Source organism: Bicyclus anynana, chromosome 2 (assembly GCF_947172395.1).
Source record: "Bicyclus anynana chromosome 2, ilBicAnyn1.1, whole genome shotgun sequence".
In the NCBI taxonomy this organism is placed as follows: Eukaryota; Metazoa; Arthropoda; class Insecta; order Lepidoptera; family Nymphalidae; genus Bicyclus; species Bicyclus anynana.
In genome coordinates, this window is record NC_069084.1 from 18,300,032 (window position 1) to 18,326,671 (window position 26,640).

The 26,640-nt window shown below is 38.4% G+C and overlaps 2 protein-coding genes across 2 annotated transcripts in view; both read right to left on the reverse strand.

Annotated features, from left to right (window-relative positions):
- LOC112053008 (oxysterol-binding protein-related protein 6) overlaps window positions 1–16,467 on the reverse strand; it is a gene marked incomplete in the record, with an annotated part of 46,796 nt that extends 30,329 nt beyond the window's left edge. Inside the window, 4 exon segments of the mRNA XM_052885094.1 lie at window positions 1,293–1,422; window positions 1,786–1,942; window positions 3,422–3,523; window positions 16,183–16,467. Coding sequence (XP_052741054.1) covers window positions 1,293–1,422; window positions 1,786–1,942; window positions 3,422–3,479 — 345 coding nt within the window.
- A 287-nt stretch (window positions 16,468–16,754) lies between these two features.
- LOC112053020 (pancreatic lipase-related protein 2-like) lies at window positions 16,755–20,543 on the reverse strand. The gene is made up of 4 exons (XM_052885103.1): window positions 20,175–20,543; window positions 18,558–18,705; window positions 18,042–18,182; window positions 16,755–17,678 (listed from the first exon to the last, which is right to left on the reverse strand). The coding sequence occupies exons 1-4, from the start codon at window positions 20,284–20,286 to the stop codon at window positions 16,997–16,999; spliced, it is 1,083 nt and encodes a 360-aa protein (XP_052741063.1). The 5' UTR covers window positions 20,287–20,543; the 3' UTR covers window positions 16,755–16,996.
- Window positions 20,544–26,640: the final 6,097 nt, after the last annotated feature.

Sequence of the window (26,640 nt, forward strand, 5' to 3'; positions counted from 1 at the left end):
TTCACAATAATTATGAAGACAGCTCGCTAAAAAGCATTAACATTACACCAGTCATGAAGTCAGTGCTACTTTCGACGGTAACTTGCAAGCCGTTATACGAGTACGACACAATAAGATTATGTCCGGCGGTGTTTACTCAAAATAAAAGTAACAACGCAGAGAAACACTTTGCTTTGGTAGAAAAATATCCGAGAGAACAAGTCATAATCATACCGAAACCGCGAGTACACACACCACAAGCCATCACGAACACTATGAGTATGTATTCAAACAATGATGTTGATTATTATTCCCAAAAACTAATTGTTTTCAAGTCGAAAGTAGCAAAAGCATGGTGTTTATCGCAAAATAGAATGTTAACTGCAGCGATAGGTATAATTTCAATCAGCGCACGGGACGAGCTACGTGTGAAAGAAACAAATATATGCGTAAGCGCCGATTATAATGAACGTTATGACAAGAGGACGCAACGTTGTAAATCGTTTGAAAAACACTGCGCGAGCTACCACGATTGTTTGCCGAACTACAGATCGTCACTGAAAGTGAAGGAGACGAGCGATGCACCGCGCGCACCTATTAGCTTAATCAAATTTGTAGAAGCGAGTGAAGATATATTTTGTGAATGTTTAAACAAGGAAAAAATATGTTTTGTTGCACTCTGGTGCGTGAATCACGCTGACCGACGGCGGCCGCGCGCAGGCGGTGGATCTATAAGTCGATGTCAGCTGATTGTGTACCTACTTACCCACTCGTACGAATAAATAAAAGGGAACGATGGTGCGTCGCTAGTTATCCAACAGGATTGGAGTGCTGTGTCCAGCACTAGGGTGGGGTATGTTAGCGACGCAAATTATTATTATATTTATAAAGAAAATCCCGACCTTATTGTATGTATTTAATAAAATAAACGGGCCGAGCAAACAACGGAACGTATAACGTTCAAGGGAAACTGTCAGTTTTGACAGATTTTTGAATAAGCCCAGTTCGTTACGAATTACCCAACTGTCTACATCCCTTGTACCGATATACGTCCCGAAGAGCTCATTTTCACCGAATATTTCTGTGTTTTGTTTCGTCCGTTACAGTTAGTGTACACAGGGTATCGCATCTTAGGAAGTTTACTGCAGCGACTGAGCTTTAGATGATGGTTTATTTCAATAAAAAAATTATTCCGATGGCTCTTCTATAGGCCACAGTTCTACTAAAGATCTGGTGAGTTATATCATTGTTTCATTGGATATTAGTATTTAAAAATATTAGCAAAATAAAATGTGACACTTTAGAGCACTGACCTTGTGCCATCCTTTTAGCGGCCATTTGCGTTTCTTGTGCAGATAGCCGTTGAAGACTTCGGGCCGCTTCTCGAAGCGTTGGCCGTCCTTTAGCCCTTCCAGCACCTCCCACTCGCTGCCTCGACGACGACTGGAAAGCGAAAAATATATATGAGGCTTCAGAATTTGGAAAAAACCTAAATAATCCAAACCGCTAACAATGAGGCAGAAAGTGAACTTGTCTGCCTTTTTTTATTCAATGACAGGTTAGTCCTTGATGCAGTCTAAGATGGCAGTGGACTCACTTGGAAAGGTAGGTACAAATTTATCCTACCAATACCTCTTGACGATTCCTATATACATGTTATCGTAAAAACTAACCAAGTCAACAATTACTTAGTCTGCATTACTATAAATAACACTATACACACAAAAGCGCTTGGTCTGTCATTTTCCTACTACATTTACACACGGAGTTCCCGGACTAGTTAGACTATACCAAGTGGTGCCGTACCTCCTAGATTTGCCGGAGCGTGGCGGCGGCGGCGCCGGCCTGACGGAGCGGTCTCCGCTGTCCGCAGACAGGGACGCGGTCTCTCCGGAGCAGTCCGAGTCTGACGGAGCCCGGCGCAGCGCGGCCGCCCGCCCCGCCGCGCCGCGTCGTCTCTCCCCTGCAACACAGAACAATCATTATTATCCGTCCGTATATATTAATGAACCGTCGGAGAGTGTAACGGAACCTTCACTCCCAACCACTCAACCCCTCTCCCAGCGCGCGATGCGAGCAGCAGCGCGTCGCGCAGCCGCTTCGCAGTGTGGATCGTGCCGCGATGCAAGAACCAGCTCATGATTAAGGGCCCCGTATGGGTTTGAAACTAGTCGGGCATACTCCGACCTAATATCACGTGAGTTTTAGCCGTGTTTCTAAATCAATTAATATTATTATCATTCCTGTTTAACCGCCAATTTCTCCTTATAAAATATGATATTATAAAGCTTGGACCATGCTGGTGTCGGGTTGGCGGGCTCAGAATGATATTTTTTGTTTTTGCAACTATTACTATACGCCTTATTTATAAACATAGGTAGATTACAAGTAGAATTTAAACATTCTAATTCAATCTTCAAAGTAAAGTGAGCTTTAAGAAATAGTAACTGAATTGTAAATGATAGTTACCAGGATCTACTCAGGGCTCGCCTGACCCATCTGAGTCTGTAGACGGATGCGTTAATGTTATCTTTGAGTAAATATTTTAACTGATTGAATTCGAGGTCCAAAAAGGTCAAAGTGCATCCATACTGGCCCAACATAGTAATAATGATAATAACAGTTGCATCTCATAAAGGAAGTGAGGCGGTTTGCAAATGCTAGAGCTCGTCTCTAAACGTGTCACGTAGTTTGACGTTACCTTTGTCATGTAGGTGCGAGTACACTATAAATAAATAATGTTCCACCTTTGCGCTCTAACTACCGCTCAAGCGCTGCTCACAGCAAAACTCTACATACCTACCTACATAGGCAGATACTTTGTTTACCTACTGATTGTAATATTTAACTAATTGTGATGTTGCACAATTACTTTGTAAATATGTCGGTACTGATCAACTTCATCATCATCATCGTCGTTACTATTAGCTAATGGACGTCCACTGCTGGACGTAATTATGCCTCTTGTAAAGAATTCCAAGTACCTCTGTCAGTGGCGACATGGTTCAGACTGGTCCGCGACATGTTCCGCCAGGTACAGTCGCGCGACACTGACCATCTCAAGCAGTAAGTTGGGCGGACTCACGTTTGGTTTCGAGGCGCGTCGGTTCTGTGGCGACATGCTTCAGGCCGGTCTGCGACATGTGCCGCCAGGTACAGTCGCGCGACACTCACCATCTCGAGAAGTAAGTTGGTCGGACTCACGTTTGGTCTCGAGGCGCGTCGGTTCTGTGGCGACATGCTTCAGGCCGGTCCGCGACATGTGCCGCCAGGTACAGTCGCGCGACACTCACCATCTCGAGAAGTAAGTTGGTCGGACTCACGTTTGGTCTCGAGGCGCGTCGATTCTGTGGCGACATGCTTCAGGCCGGTCTGCGACATGTGCCGCCAGGTACAGTCGCGCGACACTCACCATCTCGAGAAGTAAGTTGGTCGGACTCACGTTTGGTCTCGAGGCGCGTCGGTTCTGTGGCGATATGCTTCAGGCCGGTCTGCGACATGTTCCGCCCGCTACAGCCGCGCGACACTATCCATCTTAAGTCCACTGAAAACAATACAAAAATATACCTACATAACACGTTTTTTATCATTTTAAAGCAGCTACGTATCTTCACTCCTTAATCCACGCTTGAGGAGCTGCAGACTCGACAATATTAGATAGTTTTGTAAGAACATTGATGTATAATATACCACTTTATATACTGAAGTGTTTTTCAGATAGCATTGGTACGGTGACAGTCTCCTGCGTGAATCGTGTCAAACTTTCAAAATGAAACGAACTGTCACGCGCACCATCCTCCATGACACGAACTGTAAACAATTAATTTACGAAACATCAACTGATAGAATAGAAACTAAATTCAGTTCCCTTCCATACACAGTGCATCTTTGTAGATAATTTATAAGTATAGCTATAAATAAATTGAGTACAAAGTGTCTATTTGCACGTTATTTTTGCAAGTATCATAAGTTTTGATCGTATCAGCTGTTAAAAACATCAAGGATGGAGCCAAAACTAGCTGATGTGACAACGCGTGAAATATTTATTTTGATGTTCGTTTTCCGTTCTACTTAATAATAAACTCTTACCAACTACGAAGTGGGGGCACTTTAATGATTTTAAGATTAAAGAGACTCGATATTAAGACATTTTTGAATTTCAGATTAATTTTTAACGCCTCATAAACGGCCACATTTTTTTAATGCGTTGACTTAGAACGTTTGATTATCTTCACAGCTTCAAAGAATATCAGGCCTCAGTATCAAGAATAATTGTACCAAGTTTCGTTAAAATCCGTCGAGTAGTTTTTGTTTCTATAACGAACATACAGACAGACAGACAAAAATTTTACTGATTGCATTTTTGGCATCAGTATCGATCACTAGTCACCCCCTGATAGTTATTTTGGAAATATCATGTACAGAATTGACCTCTCTACAGATTTTTAACCAGATCTTTATTTCTACATTCATTTCCATAAACATTTTAAGAGAGTAAACCTGGGTTTCCGGGGTCGATGTTGTATTTGGCCGGTGGGCATTTCCCTTTGAGGTTGAAACCCTTATCCATGTTTTATAAATAAGGTCGAACGTGGAAACTAATTAGGCCTAACTCGCTCGATCATTTTGTTCGATCGTGTACCTACAAGGTATAAATTAGACTGCAACAGTAAGTGGGTCAGTGCCGCGTCTAATTGCAGTTTCATTTCTTCTTATCTAGTCAACGATTATGCGGCTATTAACATTTCTCGAAGGTGCACAATTGTAAACAAACTAACTTCGTAGGGTTCAAATTTTCAAATGTTAAATACATTTGAAAATGTGTACGGAACCCTTCTTTGTTTAGAGTAATAAAATACTTTATAATATACTTAATAGTCAAGCAAATCCGGGAAGTGGTAAGATAATAGACCAAGCGCTAATAAACTGAGGGTTTATTTTTTTGGCTAAGTTTGCTGTGGACTCTTCTCGGACCAAGAACCAAAAACTTTAGAACCCTCGTAACTTTAAATTTAAATTTTCGACTTTAATGGGGATGATGACTAGGTTTGAATATATTGATTTTTATGATACATTCGGGTAAATAGGGTCATTGTTAACTAATTTATATATAAAAACCAAAAGATTGTCTGGATATTTGCAAAATAAATGAGATTATAAAATTTCAAAATCTATTAAAAATCTTTTATCGTAATTAGATGAAAATTAATTAGATGTTTTATCGTCCTTACATTAAATGTGACATTTTTTAATATATGAACTATAAACATAAACGCACAAATAACAAAGATATTAGTAATTTTGTTTGTACGCACATAACCTACGACGTCATTAGTTCGTGCCATTTTGTATGGGGCGTTTTTCAGGGATCCGCGGCAGCGCCGCAAATCTGACCCTTTAAATCCCTGTAGCTCCGAAAGTAATGATCGCAGATACCCTGTTCCTTTTACAAAATTGGTTTACTATTAGCGTACTCTTAATTTATATACAATTTAAAAAACTGTCATCATCCCTATTATCATGGTATGACTTGACGTATCAAAAATGATTGTAAACTAATCCTAAATGAAACAAAGTAGAGTTTGAGTTTAAAGAACGTTCCCGTTGCTCTCCATTTTCGGAGAAGAATGTGTTACCTTAAAGTACCTACGACAATGGTCGGGAGGGGATCGAATATGCAACCTCTCGACTTGAGTCCGGCCCCTTTACCGCTGTGCTATTAAGGCTTCTCTTGTTTGTCATTAGACTTACAAGTAGATCTATAACTAACCGCTACACACAGACATTTTGCATACTCAGTGACATAGAGTCACAAGGTAACAATAAAAGAAAGCTCATTATTTCTTAGTCGACCTAAGGCTCAAACCCAGTACCTGGAGATCCATAGACACACAGGCTAACCCTTGGGCAAACTAGGGCGTGAAAGTTAATAAATATACATACCTAAACTCGACATAGGGTTCTTGAATTTCATGTTAACTCAGCTAAACATTTGCTAACACACACATGAACACTAATGAGTCACTCACACGTGCACGTTTACTGAACACACACATTGTTATCAATATCCTTTCCATCACTGTAGATAATTATTATATTACCTAACGTAATTATTATTTCAGGGCATTTTGATAAATTGTAGGTATTTTAAGGACATTGAATATTTATTATTTATACAGTGACCCTGTATAAATAGTAAATATTTTGGTAACACACAGCGATCCCTTTAAGAGGTGATGGTAGGGATCATTAGCTATCAAATTGCATTAGGTTATATGGGGCAAAAATGTACCGATTACATTTAAGAAATGTGGGATAGGTAGGTTTTTTTTTTTTTTTTTTTTTTTTTTTATTCTTATCTCCTCCTTTCCTTCCTGGTACCGCAGTTTACGTGCATTACTTCAGGAAGGGGGTGGTCTATCACGCTTCGATATTTTCTTTCTGGCGATCCCATTCGTCTCTCACGCGTCGTCCCATAATGTAATGCAGCATTTTCGCCCCGTTAGCCCAGGCTTCCTTGTTCTCCAACATATATGGCACTAAGTTTGCTTTTGTCAGAGGTTCACCGCCTTGGCGTGCGTTACTTCTTTCCCCTTCGAACTCCATGCACTCAAAGATTGCGTGGTTGGGCGTGTCTACTTCTCCGCAATATGTGCAACATTCACTGTTTGCTTTGCCTATCGCGTGCAAGTAAGTATTAAATACTCCATGTCCGGTTAATGCTTGTGTTATCAGCTTATCCACCTCTCTATGTTTTCGTTCAACCCATTTCACTAAGTCTTGAATCAAATCCCTGGTCCATTGCCCTTTCCCACTTTCAAGCCATTCTGTTGACCATTCTTGGAGTGTTCTTTTTCTCTCCTCCTTCGGAGTTCTTTTGGCCTCCCTTTTGTATAGCCTTGCTCTTTCTGTAGCTAATTTGTCGATAGGTATCAATCCTGCTATCACTAGCACAGCTTCTTTAGATACTGTTCGGTATGCTCCACATATACGGATAGCCAGGCGTCGCTGCGTTCTTCCAAGCACATTATTATATTTAGTCACTTGAAGTGCTTGGCTCCAAACAGGTGCCCCATACAGCATGACAGAGTGTGCCACTGATGCGAGGAGCCGCCTTTTGCTGGCTCTTGGTCCGCCTTTTCTGGGCATTAACTGGGTAAGGGCTGCCGCTAGCTTTTCTGCCTTCTCAGCTGTTTGCACCACATGTTTGTCAAACCTCAGGCTTCTATCTAGCCATACTCCGAGGTATCTGAGTTTGTCACATGGTTTTATTTCTACCCCATCTATGTTAAAAGTGAGTGGGCCATGCCTTTTCCTGCCACTTAGCATTATGGCTTCGGTCTTTTCCGGTGCCAGTTTTAGATGCTTCCCGATCATCCACTTGTTGATTATGTCCAGTGCCCTGTTGGTCCTTTTCATCAGTAGTTGATCAGTTCTGGCGGCTACAACCAAAGCCAAGTCATCCGCGAAACCCACTAGACGTGCCTCATCGCCAAGATCTAATTTGAAAACTCCATCATACAATATGTTCCACAGCGTTGGTCCAAGAATTGAGCCCTGGGGAACTCCACTTGTCACCCGGATCGTCTCTGATGATCCTGCAGCGTCCGTTATTATGATGTTTCTTTGATTCAAGTAGCTGCTTATGAGGTTGATGACGTAATCTGGGAATTTTCGCCTCTTAAATTCCTCCAGTATTAGGATCCATGGAGCGGAGTTAAAAGCATTTCTTACGTCTAGGGCAACAAGTGTGCAGAGCTTTCTGGTACGTTGCGATCCTTGCTTTGCCGCTAGCGCTATGGCTTTTACTCTTTCGATGGCGTCTAATGTTGACCGGCCACTTCTAAACCCAAATTGGTCCTTCGCTAATCCACCATGCTTTGGTAGCAATTGCTCTATTCGATTTAGCAGTATCCTCTCCAATAGCTTTCCATAGCAGTCCAGAAGACAGAGAGGCCTATACCCTGATGGTTCGTCTGCTGATTTGTTATGTTTCCGTAGGAGGATTAGTCTAGCAGTTTTCCATATATCTGGAAACTCTCCACTTAGGAAAATACCATTCATGACGTCTCTCAATTGGTCGGGAATCACCTTACTTGCTAATTTAACTATTTCTGGCGCAATTTCATCAGGTCCTGGCGCTTTTCTGGATTTGATCCGATCACAGGCCTTCGCCAGTTCATCGTCAGTAATCCTTGGTACCTGATCAACTACGCCAGTGGTCCTTGTGAAGTCGTCATGTGTAGGGAATAATACAGCCGTGATGTCCTTCATTTTTTGCAAGCTTATGGGAGTTGGCGAAGAACGGTTGATCTTTTTGGTAACTATTTTGTATCCCAAGCCCCAAGGGTCGTTGTCTACCTCATCACCAACTTTTTTCCATTGATAGGTAGGTACTCTACTTCAAAGTGGATTATAAAATCAATCTTACGTATTTAGTGGTTGTTTTTAGATTGACATATTACATTATAATACAAAAACCGGCCAAGTGCGTGTCGGACCACGCGCAGAGTAGGGTTCCGTAGATTAAGTTAGCACTTTAATCCCCTATGTAATGCACAAAAATACCGATAAGCTTAGCCCACACACATCATGGGACAGACGATGAAAAATTCATCCTCACTTTGTATGTAAGGAAAAAACGCACCAACCACCGTACAATGGAGCTGGGCCCACCCTAGGATTCTGGGCTACCGATATAGAATTCTATAATGATACTAATAATAGACTTGATGTCAGGGGCCAGGCCCACCCTAGGAAATAATCCTAGATACGCCCATGATTTTTGACCATATAACTTAACGCAATTTGATAGCTAATGATCCCTACTACCACCCCTTAAAGGGATCGCTATGACTTTGCAGTGACCCTGTATAATTTCAATTAATTTGCAGAATTTGTATATAAAAGAAGAAAAGCCTTCAAATAATAATTTATTCGAAGTTTTGTCTTCCTTGAAAAATCAGCATTTAAATAATGAAACTTAAATCGGATCGGTAGTTTTTAAGTTAATCGCGCACATACAAACACACAAACATACGGATCTAATCCCGAACCTCCTTTTAAGGTCGTCTAAAAATTAGTTATGTACTCGTGATTAGTATTACTCTTAGAATAAAATAATTACGAATTCAGGATTAGTCTTTTTAAAATGCTTATTGCATGTAAAAAAATAGAGATTATAGGTTCGATCAAATGGTTTTTCTAAAAAGGGTGAAATAAAAACCATTTCCTTTAGAAAAAATGATTGGTATAGAATATAGGAATAATAATACTATTCCAACAAGGCAATAATTTATCCGAACTAAGAAAGGCAAAGTTCATTTCAATGTTTGCCGTGACACCGGTATTCCGGTCCGAGCAAAGACATTTTATACTTTAGACATGTTACATGCCTACAAAATCACCGCAAAATATGATCTGAATTTAGCTACCTACTCCACTGAGAGGACACAAGCAAAATTTTGCATTTAATTCCATTATACATATTTATGTATATACCTGCCTGCTGACCTATTCACTATTTTGGTCTTTAATATCAACCTATTCAATTGACAAAAGTCATTTACCATACTGTGTGATATCCACCAGAAAGCATCGAATGACTTTTTTACATAGATTCTCAATTTCGTATAGGTACGTCAAATATAATGAAAAAACCTGCTGAACGCAACTTGACATTGTATAAAATATTTAAGTATTATTTGTTTATATAACTTTCGTTATTTACTATGCGACTCATTTGCATTAGGACAATTAGCCGCTTTTGTTCGCCTCAGTTTTGACTAGTGACTTATCTCTATTATAAAATCTTTGGGTCCGAGAGAATAATTCTTTAGGATATTTGGCACGAGTTTAGCTCGGGTCACGGTATGAGGCACGGATAATATCCACAAAGCCTTTGTGTGGGATACAACGACCTATTTACCTTTTCCTTCGAGTTCAGCTTCGACCTAGCTGGCTTTACACGACATTCAGCTATCGTCTATATGTCTATAGCTACTACACATAAGGTCGTCCACACAAGTACAATATTCTTGTTATTCATATAGCGTAAGGTCGCCTCGTAATATTAATGTTTAATACTAGCGGATCCCGTCAAGCTTCGCTTTGACTTATGTGCACTTCTTCCCTACCATACCCCTAATATACCCCTACCCTACCCTAACACTTTTTGGACTTAAATAATGATGTGTTCTGCAAAGTCGCAGTACATTATTTTATTCTATCATCAATAGCTTTTGCAGAGCACGCGATCTAAATAATATTTTAGATATTTTTTTACAACTTGGGTTACATTATTGGTATTTTATGAAGGATCCCTAAAAATATAATATAGCCTATAGCACTCGGGGATAGTAACTAATTTCGAGAAAGAGAACCGCCGAATCCAACTCGGTTGAGCCGCATTCGGGAAACTCTTTTCGACACAAAGACCTCAGTGCCTGAAGACAAATCTTCGAACAGTGCGTATTGCCACGTGATGATCTATGGGTCCTAGACTTGGTCTCTAACTATGGGCCTCATAAGAAGGCTCAGAGTCACACAGCGGGCGATGGAACTGGATGGATGGATGGATGCTCGGATTATCTCTGCGTGATCGAATCAGAAATGAGGAGATCCGTAGAAGTAGAAGAAGAACCAAAGTCACTGACATAGCTCAGCGAGTCATAGAGCTGAAGTGGCAATGGGAAAGGCAAATGGTTAGAAGAGTCAAGGCCGCACTAGAAAGCGTAGTGTTGGTCGAACCCCATTCGCTGGAAGCAGGCGGCTCAGGATCGTGATGTTTGCAAGTTCCTACAATAGGCCTATGTCCTGCAGTGGACGTCCATCGGCTTATATGAGGATGATGATGAAACATTAGCCTTTACATTAGAGCCTTCAATAGCTAATAGTTAAATCCGCAACAACATGGGTTCGACCGTCCGTTGAACTAATTGGAGGAGGATTTTGGTCATAATATCGCAGAGTAATCACTACTTTTTCCTATTTCAAAGCTCTTTAAACTCCAGGGGCTACCAGCGCAAGATATCTACCAAGTCACATGTTACCGGTGTGATTTGCGTGTGACCTATTTTCGCAAAGAATACTTTCAAGTATTTCGTACTAATAAACGCTTTTGTTAGCGTCAAACTTGGCTCTGGTATACGATAAATAACTAAAGAACTTTTCATACTATCGGGCACGCTCCGTCTATACAAAACCCACAATAAAACTTTTAAAAATGTACAACGTAATTTCGAAACTGCAAATAAAATCAAAAATGTTTATCAACAGTTTCGAAAAACAGAGGCTCTGTATGTATGTATGTATAATATATATACAAACATACAATGCTTGTATATATATTATGTCCGTTTATATGTACGCGGTTTTCTCTTAAACTACTGATCCAATTTCGCCCTTAATTGTAAATAAATTGTCTACTATTACAATACAGTTAAATATTTGAAAAAAAATGGTAACTAAGGTCCAATTTATAAACGCACAAACACACTTCCAAGGACGTTAAAAACATAAACACTTTAAAAACTTATTTATAAGTAAATAGGACGTGGAACGTTTAACACCACACTCAATACAACTAGAAATGTGTGGTTTCAACACATGTGCATGTAGAGATGTCGAAATATATAACTGAGAAGCTATTACTTGATAGTCGATAAGTTATCTTGATAAAATAAAATCATTTGTACCATGTTAATCTATGTACACCTACACTTATACTATAATACAGGTAAGGTGTTTGTATGTGTTAATCTCATGAATTATCATTCTCAAAATAATCCGAGTTTAATAATTATGCTATAGATGTATAGCTTATTTATTGAGATCATTATTATCTGTCGAAGAATGCCCACAGTTGGGCATAGATCTCTAGTAAGGACTTGCAAACACCAAGGTCTTGAACTGTCAGCATCTAGTGTTTTCTGTAATTCACTTGATGTCCGGTCTACATGTACCTATAACCTAGTGGGTAGGGAGGGGGTTCAAACAATACGACGCATTAGGATATTTATTGCGATAGGTCGTGTATATAAACTTAGAGATACAGCTTGTACATAAAGTAAGGCTCTATGTTCAGGTCACTTGAATATTTACCATCGCTAGCCAGATTTATGAATGAGGTAATCTATGCCTAGAAAATACAATTTTGTTGGCGGTGAAATACCACGCACATGACGCCTACGTATGCCTCATTTTGTCGGACGCAGTACGCACAGCATGTTATTAGAGAGAGAGTGCAGTGGAAGCCCTGTAAGTAATTGATGATGGTTTGCTACTACGATCATGAGCCATCAATTTCTTGGGCCATATTTTGAAAATATAGATACAGCAAGTTATTTAGGCACTGTGATAAGAAACAATAACCAAGATTCTAGGATGTCAGTCGTCACTTATATTCTAATGCAAAAAATCTGTACGATGATTAAGTACTTAATTAGTGCTAATTAGCGTTGGTATATACTCGTAATAGCTCATCAAAGAATTATTTAATCTCTGTTACACTCTGAAGCTGTGTTTGTATTTTTTTATGCTCTACAGGTTAGCCCTTGAGCCTTGACTACAATCTCACCTGATGGTAAGTGATGATGCAGTCTAATTAAGCGGGCTAACTTGTTAAGAGTAGGATGAAGTCCACACCTCCTCCTCAGTCCTTTCGGTTTCTACACGACATCGTATCGGAACGCTAAATCTTTGTCGGTAGGGTGGTAACTAGCCACGGCCGAAGCCTCCAGTCCAGTCAGACCTGGACCAATTAAGAAAACCTCAATCGGCGAACCCAGGACCTCCGTCTTGTAAGTCCACCGCGCACACCACTGCGCCACGGAGGCCTTATATGTATTGTATTGTTGTTGTATTACTTATACGCAGATAGGTGAGATACAGGTAGGTATAAAAAATAAATGTACGTAAAACCACGTCAGTTGGCTAGTTAAGTGATTACAAATAAAAATTACGTTTCCTCTATTGTAATAAACGATAACATTTAATCCAAATCTGTGGCTATTTTTTCGATTTCAATGCAATTTGATATTTCTTATCAAAAACCTCTTTATCATTGGATAAAATATTGCGTAGGTATTATTTGTTTTCATTTGTACTTTACTTATGCTAGCAATTAGCAACTCCAAGAATGATCGGCCTTCATCTTAGGAGAGTTAAGATTTATTTAGCTTTCTAAGAATGAAAATAAAATGCTAATAATATTATTTTTCTATTGAAATCACCCGACACCCACCAATGACCACTTCGCCGTTCGGTTGTCGAGACGACCTATCCTTTTATTGTCGACGTCGTCGATCGACGTCGACGATTTTCATCATTGCTTACCATCAGGGATGATTGTGTAACCATGGGTCTCATAAGAAGACTCAGAGTCACTCGCTCGAGTATGTTCGGAGTATCTCAGCGTGATATATTCAAAAATTAAGAGATCGGCAAAAGACCAAAGGTTACCATTACCACTTAACTAAAGCTCGCAAAGCATACTCAGAAGAGCCAATGGACGTTGGGGTTTAGTTGTGCTGGAATAGCGATCCCGCAGCGGCAAACAGTGTAAATGGACCACCCAGCAACTGGATGGAAGATATTAAATGGGTTGCAGGTACTTGTTGTTTGTAACTCCTTAAGAGTGGCCTATGTTCAGTCCGTCGGCTGATAATGATGACAACGCGTAGTTCAGAAATACTTACCTACTTATCGTATCATATTTGCTTAAATCATTTGCGGTCAGAGCGCGATCCACTTAATACATTGGCGTAAGCAATGCACATGAAAAGCAAGACCAGAATGCGAGCCCACGCGTGGTCAGCTTGTGAACGAGGCAATCGAGCGACGTTTCGAGTCGTAGTCAGGTGCCAGGTAGCTCTAATGAGTTGTGATCTTTATTATTACGCACGCGGCATCATATAACATGTAGGAACGCTATATAATTTAGCAGTATTACTAAATATGCATAATAATACTGCAGTTCTATTCTCGCATGGCGCAAGTAACTTAACGTTAGAGAAAATGTATTACGAATTTTAAGCAGACAAAGATGACAATGGCAAGCGTGTTTCCAAAAAAATCTATGATTACTTCAGTGAGAAAACAAACAAAAAGTGGAATTTCAGTGCATTAGCAACGCACTTACAAGGTTTTAGTTTAGTTGTATGAGTCAGGTATGATGTCATAGTGACATCATACCTGTGATAATGTTTGTATTGGTGTTGTAAAACAGGCCATTAGTTCTGCATTATAATGGGTGTATTGTGGACTGAGCATGCCAAATTATCTATCTTCTGATTATATCCATGGAGTCCTATGAATATGTATTATAAATATTTAATTATATTTTTATGAGCCATGATAGCCCAGTGGATATGACTTGTGCCTCCGATTCGTTCTTAGGGTAGGTTTCAATCTAGTCCGGGGCATGAATCTCCAACATTTCAGTTATGTGCATTTTAAGAAATTAAATATCACTTGTCTCAAACAAGGAAGAAAAACATCATGAGGTAACCTGCATACCTGAGAATTTTCTTAATTTTCTATGTGTGTTAAATCTACCAATCCACATTGGGCCAGAGTGGTGGACTAAGGCCTAACCTCTCTCATTCTGAGAGGAGAATATGGGTTGCTAACAAATCAATTGCCCTGTTGACTCATTGGTTATAGCCTAAGCAGTTTCTAATTATGAGGTTTGATGTGGGCTAAGCTTTAAATCCCTTCTTTTATAAGGAGGGAGGCTATGACAAAATTTATGATTCATTATCATAATCATCATATACTTAATATTATGTTAATAATTTATGATGAATCATAAATTTTATCTTTATAATAAGAGAGTACAAATTGAGTGTGTGTACTCATACTACTTCAAATAACCAGACACACACAAATTACCCCATCCCATTACCTATGAAAACAGCAAATAATATTATAAAATCCCAGAGGATGTAGCACTGAACATATTTCTTTTTTCCAAACCAATTAAATCTATAGTACTTTTAGAGCCATGGGAGGCAAACATACCTAAAACCATACAGTTAACATGAATAAATATTATGACTAACAAATATACCTTGGCTTGGCTAGAACAGTAATGAATGAATGGATATCCAAAGCTGCTCTAATAAGATCACACCAAATGAACACTGGCTTCCGTTTTGTGTTGTAGCGAGTACAACCAGCCCAGCCTAATTGAGGAATAGGAGGCAGAGTCATAACGAGGTTACAAGTTCTGGGCTCTACTCAGAGTTATTTTTTTTGTCATACAAAGGACATGGAACTTGCACAGTGAATCCATGAAATGCTACGATATTGTAGCTTGGCAACTTTGTTCTAAACACTCCCGATGTTCCGCGCAGGCCAGAGGGCCTGTAGCAATGAATGAAAAACCCTCGACTGATGCACATCACTTCCCCAGACGCACAATTTCTTACCCGCAGTCATTCCCCTTGTCGCCCGCATATCATGGGTGTTGAACAAACTTGACAGATTATAATGTCTGGGCATAGGTTTAAATGACTCTTTGAAAACGCACATCAACATACAACTTAACTACATTATTATTTCTACATTTTCCTTTATACATGTCACTTATTTACAGATGAGATCTTGTGAATGTGAGGTCATGGAGCCTACTAAAATGCCCTGACGGTGGCCACCGAGGGGGTAAGTTGTAAGTCCCACATAACCCATCTTCTCCCCCCAATAAGTCAGGTATCTCACAATGCGATTTCCCCTGTGTCAAAAAATTAATTAAAAAAGGCTTTTGTAAATGCTCACTTTAATAAAAAAACAATATAAATTTTTTTTTTGAAAAATAAATGTCTAATAGTCATGTTATTTACAATTATAATGATTCAAGTGATTTAGCTAACTAAACATCTAAGAACTTTCATACATTACACAAAGATAGAATTTAAGACAATTTAAACAAAAAATACTTTATAAAACTCAAAGTTCATATGGTTTTATAGAATAACAATAATACTAAACCAACAACCTTGAGTTAAACCAGTTCCCCGCGGCAGTTCAGCAATCGGACCTAATAATTACCGACAATTTTAAATTACAACATAAACACACGCACGACGAAAAAAACATACATGTATGGCGAGCGAATATAAAATAAATGATACAAGATGCGACATATTCTTGGCGACAGGCGAAATTAGACGCGTTTAATAACAAAATATGCGTTGTACTTACGTAAGAAGCTTTAAATAACAAAACTGATTTTTAACATCACAGGCGAAAATTAATTTCGATGTATTGCGGTTTGATTTTTTTTACAAGCTCACGTAACTATGTAAAACACAGCACTCGCGATTTTATATGACCAGGCCAAGTGGAATACACTCTATTACTATTAAATTTCTATTCATTTTAATAATAACTCATTTAATTTATAAAGAAACCCGCGAGAATAAAACACCATTTTGAAAGATTGAGAAGAAAAGTTAAACTACGGAAAAGATCGACATTCGACAGTTCGTCAAGGTTTTTCGCGAGTGACAGCTTACGTCATTACGATGCGACATTTGTTTTTTTTTTATTAAATTTTGTTTCGGATTCCTATTAATTGGATATGACAGTGACAGTCAAAATATTGCCATAACAAAAATTACATTTTTCACAAAGAGTCTAGCAATTCGTGTCGTAATCGTAATAGGAAAATATCCGAATACAGCGTATTCTGCAGCTATATTTATTGTGTAAACGAATAATAATTACTACTGTACTTTGAACTATTAATTTTATTAAGTACTGTGTATGCTTCACGCCAAGCTTCTAGTCCACTTTTAAGTTAGAACCTGCCGAACTGCGTTGATAATAATTAACCTCAATGGGATATGGTTTTGTATACTTCTCAGCCTTGCGCCACGAGAGCACGTGGCGCAAGGCTGCGAGCAAGAAGAGCAAGCTAGAAGTTTGACGAGATATTTTATACTTCCATTTGTATCTATCATTTAATTAAACTATCATAATGAGGTAAAATGTATAAAATTTTTGTCATAAACTATCACGTATACACTTCTGTTTCATTTCCATCATTCACATGACTAATTTGCTTCCAAAATACATATTCTGGAATCAAACCATTCTTTCCAAGATAGTACGGGTAGCTTTTGCTTGTAGACAGGTAAAATATTCCATGATTATGTATATTTATATGTATACCCATAACGTTGGTCTGTAAAGGATCTTTATTGTAGCACATAGCGTCTCTCGCTTCTTGGATACTGTCACATTTTATAGCTAGGAATTGTCTGGGATTTTTCATGGCGGACAACCAATAGGTTAAGACTCGGAAATGACTGCATGTCGAACTACAGGGGAGGAAATTTAAGTCCGTCGGTTGGTATTCGCCTCCGTTTACGTAAAAATCCACATGTCCCATCCGTGTTGCCATTCCGTAACCGTCTATGTTTGTATGTATAACTTGAACGAAATCTGCGTTTGATGCGTCGAGGCGTTCTTTACTAGGTAAAGTCCTAAAGCAAGGCCCAGCTGGTTCTAATGCTGTAATTCTCGATATATTTCGTCCTGTCATCTGTTGGTAGTTTCTTGCTATGTAGCTGACGGTCTGCCCCCCGAGGCTGAAGCCGAGGAGTTCAGTCTTGCACGGATCGAGGCCTGCCCGAGTGAGTTCGACTAAAACCTCCGCGACGTGTTTGCCGACGGGACGCATCAGGCGCGATGCCCTGTAACGAAATAATTGGTGTTCACATTTCGATAACACAACGGTACAAATCTGTAAAAGTTTCTGACTAATTTATTTCGTAGGAAAGATGGATTTGAAAACGTAATTTAATATGATTGTATGTAAAATTTGGTTAAAACTACGAAAACAAGCACGTAAGTTTTAATAAATATTAAGTAGGTATACCTACCTATTTAGTTCGAGATTAAACTGGACTAGGGACGAAACAAATACTTTTTAGCAGTCTGTTCTTAGTATGATAATAGAGGAAATTAGTTTTTAATTTCGCAACATGGCGATGGTTTTGTTTTGGGGAGGTTAAGTTATAGGTACATAAATTGAGAACTATTATGTATGAACTCACAAATAATAATGCACGGTGGCGAATCTCTGATTGTCGATTAGGATGACGTTGTAGTCGATTGCCTCATACGCGTTTGCAAACATCGCGGAGATAGGGAAACTTGTGCCGTCCAAGTAGCCTAGCGCCACTACTATCGTCTTCCTGAAATATAATAAAACACAAGTTTAAATAGTTAGTCGACCAGCTTGCAGATACCATTTTGTAGAAATAAGACTGTGCACTTCGGAAGTAAACGCAAACATATGCCAGCACGGCTAGTGATAGCTGCACAGTGTTGCCACTTCCGTGCGGACTCGAAGTTTGGCGCATACCTACCTTCTATACCAAACTGAAACGTGTGCCAGAAGACTTCAAATGTACAGTAAATGCTAATTATTATTACAGTTATAATATTAATAATTAGTATAAGGTTGATAATGCTACCTTTCAGCCAGGTCAGTATGTTTGCATTCAAATGATAAAAAAGTAGATATTTCTACTCACACAGCGCTTGGAGCACTTTTACCATCGTCTTACCTACGAAAGTCAACCCTAGGGTCGGTGGCGATGCCCTTCGCCTGCCAGTACGTGTAGGCCTGCCTGCTGCCGCCCTTGCCTTGCACCACGAAGTGCAGGTGCCTCAGCTGACTGCGTGGGATGGTGGCTGGCTTAGAAGACCCTGGACCTGATAAATTGTTATGAATGTAACAATATCTAATATAAGTGTTATCGCCGCGTTGCAACGACTTGCGGTACGGACGGCTTCAGTGTGCTCGTGGCGTTCGAGCCGTCCACATCTCTTGTAATTCTATATGGGTTACTTGGGATAGGCGGGGAGAGTGACTTGAGTGGAAAAGGGGAGTGTTATATATCTGTCAAAGGCGCCATTAACCCTACACACATCGTTCACAAGTGCGTGACTTCACTCAAGGTCATTCTCTGCCATTCTAGAGTTTTATTTTGGTTACAGTTTGATTTGTTAATTAAGTTGTCCTGACAAATGTTGTGAATTCGACCTTTGTTCGACATTAGTTTTCTTATTTTTGTAATCACTTTTGAGTCTGCTAAAATAAGATGAGACGAATGTCTTAGCATTCCTTGGACACACCGTGCGGGTACTGTGAGTGTGTTATGAGTGACAGAGAGAAACCCTTCGAGCAGAACCTGGGTCTTGCGACCAATGTGTGTAGGGTGGGAAGAAAGAAAGAAAATTATTTTTATTTGAACAGTAAAACTGTACAAAAATTAAACAAGAACAACTTTAAAATAAAAAATATGTAGATAAATTAAAAATCGCACTGAAATAATTAAGGGTAGTGGTAGGTAGGCCTACGATCTAATTTTCAACTGACATGCAATTGAAATAGCCGCCGCATAGCTTAGCAAAGAAATAAACATCTCTACTTACTTGAGAAACGAAAAGTAAATAAATTGTTTGTTATGAAACCTTTCAAATTATAATAATTATGGTTGCACGCCACATCCATCTGCGTAGGCAATTTACTGTGGTGAACATTTCTCAATGCTTTTCTTGGAGTTACTCGTACATGCGCCAGCACAAATCAAAGCAGCGTGGTGGGTGTAAGTCCTTCTATATGGATGCTGCTGTTAAATTTATACTTACGAGTAGGGTGCTGATGATTATAATGAATTAATGAATGAAATATTATTTATTGTACACCATGATAATAATCAAAGATAAAAAAAACTTAGATGGCAACACTAACTAGCAGTCCGCATGCGATTTCACATGCGTAATTCCCATCGTCGATAATTATCCCTATAAATAAACATCCGTTACTAGCTGATAATGAAGCTTACGGATTACCATTAGTAAAATAATTTTTCAAATAAGCCCAGTAGTTTCAGCTTTCAGTGCCAGATTGAATAAAATACAAACAAATGAACAATCAAATCTTTACTATTTATAATATTAAAAATTTGTCCCCCATCGCCATACCAATCCGAAAGGGGTGAAAATGCCTTCTACTTAGCATTAAATTAAAATGCAGCAAATCAATGAAAATAAAATCAATGAAAATAAAATAAAATACTACCTGTGATTCCTATGATTTTCCCGCCAAAACGTTTTATGAAGTTATAGTGTTGAGTAGTGCAAAAAACAAATGGTTAAACTATTGACTAATCACATACATACTGACATAAATCCTCTAGGGTAACCTTCCTCGATCCTTGTGTCTTTGCATTTTATTGAAAAAAATAAAAGTAACAGAACACATAAAACCGCACACACACGCACCGACATCGTCTCCGAGACACTAAATAAATCAAAATATCCCAACTGTCATTATAAAAAGTTTAGAATCCCATCATTGACTGGATGAACTTTAATTTCTTTTGAAAACAATGACTCCATGGTGCGTGACAATTTTTTTAAATTAAGACACGTTTGTCTTTACGAACGTTGACCTTGGCTTTGGTACAACAGTACCAAAGTAAGGAGACATTTTTTAATTTACCACACTTTTGGAGTAGGCAAAGGTCGTAGTCGCGTCAGTAAAATGAGGTTTTTTTTTTAAATTATTACTGCTGAAGCTCTAAAAGATAGGTACAATTCTCAAACTCGTAAAACCACGCAACGACCAGCCTTCCAAACAGCTTAATGTAAACTAAGCCAGACAAATCTAAGTAACTTAAAAATGTCTTAGCCATGGTGTAACAACTGTCCGAGATTTATGATAGACGTATCTGAAGAAATTATCAAAAGAAAACATGTCACAGAGTAGGAAAACATTACGTTTCGTAAAACTAAATGGGTTTGGGCTTGTTGACGGCTTTATCGTTATTATGATTACTGGTACAAAGGTACCAAGGTTTGTGGAGTTTGCTTCATATCTCTAAATTAGAGGTTCCCAAACTTTTTTTCTACTTCCAAATTTAACTAATTCCGGTGGACCCCCACCTATCTAAAAATCTAATCACAAAAAATGTGATTATACCGGAAATCTATGGAAATTTTAATTGCAGCAAAATCAACGGCCACCACGAAATAACAGTTAAAAAAAATAGTGAGAATTGATAACCTACTTTAATTATTAATTAATTGATTGTACACAACGATATATTGTGCCTTGTTTAATGCAAGTGCAAGTAGATGACATAAAGTAAAATTATCCAAGCAAAAAGTTATTTCAGCCAACTTTATTTTTTGATATTATCTATTCACAGCCAATGATGTTAAATACTGTTAATTGGATAAAATTATCATTTCTCACATCACAAGGAACCAATCAACTCACAATAATTATTTTATTTAGAAAACTTCCCATTCGGTACAACCAAATAAATTTTCGTGGGCCTCTGGTTACGAATCGTGAACCACCATTTTTATGTCACGTTAATGTAGACCCCTGGAGACCTCTGGAGTTCCACCAGGACCACTTTGGGAATCGATGTTCTAAACAATGTGAAATTAGATGATATAATTTCTCGTACCTATTAGGTAACCACTAACGGAATGGTACTTCTAGCCCTTACAGTCGGGTCTTTAAACCATTAAAAGATAGGTAGATAGGTAGGTAGGTATAGCCATCGTAGGTCCAGTGTGGTTTCTAGGTACTGGGTTCAAACCCTGAGTCGGGCAATGAGTTCTTTTTTCTTCTAAAAAATTTTCGCTTGAATTTCTCAGCCCGGAGTTGAGAAGTTGGTGGTGGTTCACCCTCGTGCCTCAGAAAGCATGTAAGGCCGTCGGTCCAAGGCCTGTACTGTAGCCATGAGGCACGTCGATTATCGTCTACAATCGCAAACGCTTCGTAATTTAAAAAATGTATGGGAATGACATTTGTTATCGACAAATCACGTTATCACTATGATCTGTCATTCCCATATATTATTTTAGTTTCGTTTGTAGAAAGAGAACCGACGTGTCACATGGCTATAGGATCAGGTCATTATCATTAACATCATATAGTGGTCGTTAATGAATTTAATATTATCACACTAAGCACGTCAACCCGCATTGGATCTGCGTGGTGGGTTTCATGCTCTATATCTCCTAAGATGCGATGTTATTAGTTCACTACTTTTTGAGTTTATCATACAGACAGACGGGGAAGAGGATTTTGTAATACGCATATTAAAAAGTGGGTCACAAAGACGGTACTTTAAAGTTAGTTCGTGATTATAAATGAAAGCCATAAACGCATTTTTAATTAATATATTCCCAATTAGTATCTAAAGAGGTTGGTCCCTGACAGTCTGTGCATGGAGTTTTGGTCTTGCACACACCCCCGGGGCACGCAAACTCCCCTTTCCTGGGGTGCTCCGGGGGTACGTCGACCGTGTGCCAGGGTCTGTGGAGCTTGCTCATCATTGCCTGCTCCAGGGTGAGGCGGGTCTTGGATGTTGGCTGCGCGGATACGAGGTGCAGGCTTGACGTGACGATAAGGGTTATTATGTACTGCAAAAATAAAAAAAATGTTACTAAAACACACTAAAGTAAAATTTCATCACAGTATTCTATGAACACTATATTTTAAATACTTCGTACACCTGATAAAATATTGTTTTAGTGAGTAACAAATTATCTTAATTATTTAGTTATATTATGTTAAAATAACTATTAAATCGACCATATTATACGATAAAATGATGATAATGTAATATGTGCACTTATAGGTAAAGTCTTGTGGAAACCATTAAATCTATCCGCGAATAGGACAACGGTACGAGTCAACTACGAGTTATTTCGTGTAAGAATTGAAAAAAATAGTTTAAAAAACCATCTTCATAGTCAATAATTTTCCAATCGTAGATTAAATTGATTAATTAATTCACAAAAACCAAAAACATCCTTTCGTTGTTAAGTTATTATTAAAAGAAATTTTTGTTATAATAAATGTACCACTTACCACAAAATTCATTTTGATATAATGTCTAAATAATGCACATTGAAAAATTTTATCTAAAATTCAGATAAACTATATCTTTAAACAACAAAAAAAACTATACGTAATAACTTTATCGTATGTGAAAGATTGTCAAAACAAAGCCGCTATATATAGACTAATACAAAGGTACCGTAACGCGATGACCCCAAACTGGCAGCATGTTTATATTGTAACTGTAAGTACGTACAAAGATACCACTACCAACTTACCGGTTCATCTCATTGTTTTTAGGATTATATAAGATTTTTATATGTCACGACATTGCGACGAAAGTAATTTATCGTACACAATGGACTTTATATTTTTGATTCAAACTCAAGTTACTCACTCAAGTATGCTTAATTTTTCACTGGTTCCGAAGGCAGAATGTACTAAGAAGAATCGACAAGAAACTCAGCAGTATAAAAAATATGTGTCATCGTTATTTACAGTAACTCATCATCATCATTATCAACCCATATTCGGTTCACTGCTAAGCACGAGTCTCCTCTCAGAATGAGAGGGGTTAGGCTAATAGTCCACCACGCTGGCCCAATGCGGATTGGCAGACTTCACACACGTAGAGTATTAAGAAAATTCTCAGGTATGAAGATTTCCTCACGCTGTATTTCCTTCACCGTTTGAAAAATGTGAGATTTAGTTTCTTAAAATGCACTTAACTGAAAAGTTGATGCATGCTCCGGGCCGGATTCGAACCTATACCCTCCAGAATCGGAGGCAGAGGCCATATCCACTGGGCTATCACTGACTCTTACATTAACTATTAGGTACTAAATAGACCTACATTTTATGCACGGACTATTTGTTGTGTGGACCTGTTAACTCTGAAATCCATCAAAGTTAGCTACCATATTTACTTGAGCTAGGAGTTTCACTCTAAGGGAGAATATCAAAGAATAGGATACATGTTAAATAAATCCAGAAAGCAACTACTGCTTATTTTATTTTTCAATTCGCTTGGATTACTACGTCTTCTGTTGAAAATCTAACTACACGCGCATGAAGTCGCAACGAACAACTAGTGTTAAAACATAATATCTTACCGGAAAATCTTTCAATGCCTTAATTACGGTCACGCAAAGTTACTTCAATCGCTGTGTTCTCAGATTGCCTTAGGTACTTTCAGCTAGCGTTCCTGGCACCTATTGGGTAATACCTAGTCTTGTAAATTGTTGATATAAGTATAATTTTTACATCATTATGAGCTCGAGTTTCCTCTTAGATTGAGAAGGGTTAGGCTTATAGTCCACCACGCTGACCCAATGCGGATTGGCAGACTTCACACCCAGAATTAAGAAATTTCTCAGGTATGCAGGTTTCCTCACGATGTATTTCTTCACCGTGTGAGACACGTGATATTTTAATTTCTTAAACTGAAAAGTTGAAGGTGCATTCCCCGGACTGGAACCTACGCCCTCCGAATTGAAGCCAGAGGTCATATCCACTGGGCTATCATGTTTTATATTTAAATATACAGAAATAAGTATATCGTATCGTAGTGTCGTCATATCGCCACGTAGTTTAGTGTAAAGTAGCGTAACCATATAATTATCTTATCTGGTAGGAAATCGCGACAATCTATTTATATTGTAAAGAGATTAGAGGCAGCCAGAGGTGAGATCACTTTAACAAATCGATCATCTTCAAATACATATAATTTTGCACAAACTTTTGTTTTTAAACCGATTTAGTTGGTAAGTTGATGGCCAACTGCAGCGTAATTATGTATCTCAGTGTACGAAAATTATTATTATTATTAAATTGAATTATATAGGAGTCAAATTCAACATTATTAAAATCAGAATATTCATAACTTCAGTATCATTGATACCATAGCAATACATGGATAAAATATACTGTATAGCCTTCCTCGATAAATAGGCTATCTAACACTGAAAGAATTTATCAAATCGGACCAGTAGTTCCTGATATTCAATCGCGAGTTCAATCAATCAAACAAACAAACTCTTCAGCTTTATAATATTAGTAAAGATTATATCAAGTAACAGTGGTTATTCTTTTATGCGATCACCAAATTCGGTTATCCAACAAAACGACATACGTAGCGTTTAGCTGCGATCAATTCAGCAGGCTAATCCACTAACTTCAACGTATGTTAACTGATATAATACGAAATTGAAATGCTATATAACAAATGTCATCCGACGCCTACTGACACCCTTCGTAATTATCATACAGTAGGTAGATGACATTTTCCAGATGATTATTTTAGTAGGTTGTTAATAAAGAGGTCCCCGATATCTAACGTCACCCGGACGTGGGTTTTCTAACTCACGATCATAGGGGCGTCCGGACTGATTCACTCAGGCCAAGACACCCTTCTAGAACGGTCTTTTAAGCCGAGGTCCGAGTCTCACAGGAGTCTCACACCCTTAGAGAGCCGTTTTGGCCTCTTTTTTTCTGTTAGCCTTCAGGTCTCATCAGGCGATACTTCTGCGCCTGCCCAAATCCCCCGGTGAATAGGCCAGCTGATGGCAAGCGACGATGCAAGGCGAATAGTTATAGAGAAGTAAGAGTTAAGCTGTGACTTAGGTTCAATTCTTGGCTGGTTGTGGCGTTTGTGATTTTGTTCGATAATGTTTCGTAGTGTAATTCGAATATGGATTGATAGTTAATCTTTATCAACCCATATTCGGCTATGTGAGCAAGAAGAACATGTCGTTGTTGAAGCGATTACTGAGGTTATACGAAGTGAAACTAGTGCAGTTGGTAGAACCGAAGGTCAGGTCGGTTCTGCCTGTAATTATTTCAGTGAGGATACAACTTCTCCGAAATTAATATGAATAATAATGAATAAAACGTTTAGTACGCGTCCAAGGGCATAAAAGGTTATTTCAAGTTTTACTTATGTAAAAACAAGTGTAGGTACCTAATTAACTAGTTATTAAAAGCTTATCGCATAAAACTGTTTTGGGAAAGTTGTTAGTTAAATAGGATTTAGTTAGTGTTTATAAAAACGATAACACATATTTCGATTTGATTTTATCAAATTAAATAGTTACATTATAAAGGATCGTATTCACAGGATGAATACATAATCTAACTAATGTTAACAAATTTAAATGTTTTCAAATTTAAATTTAAAATTCATTTATTTCGATTAGGCTTTGTTTACAAGTGCTTTCGAAACATCAGGTCATATTATTACATAAAGTTGATTATAATTAGTCCAAAACTTAAAATTATGGTTACTAGGGTTCCAAAACCGCCTTGGTCCGAGAAGAGCCCAGAAAAGAGAGTTTGTTTGTTTCTGACGCTTTCACGATAATTGTATGTGCTCTAGTGCCTCTCATGCAAATTTTGGGATATAAAGCTCTGAACCACGTTGCGGTTTGGTGGGCTTAGAATGATATACGATTACTATGATAGTAATAATAAACACTGCGGCATTTAACGTGCTCTCTAAGGCACAGGGTTGTATCACCAGTTTCACCACCCACTTCCCCCTCCACTGGGTTGACAAATTTCTTAGAAATATGAACAGCTCAGTATTTCATTGCTGGAACCGGGACTCGAACCCAAAACTTCTTGATACAATGTCACACTCAACTTTTGCAAAATTAAAATCTACATAATCTATGTCGCGGAACTGTCCCGTCTCTTGCGTGTGAGGTGAATGTATACGGGCCTTTATCCTAATTCCGCTATATGAACGTTTGAGATAAATATTTTGTATATAAAAGCAGAGA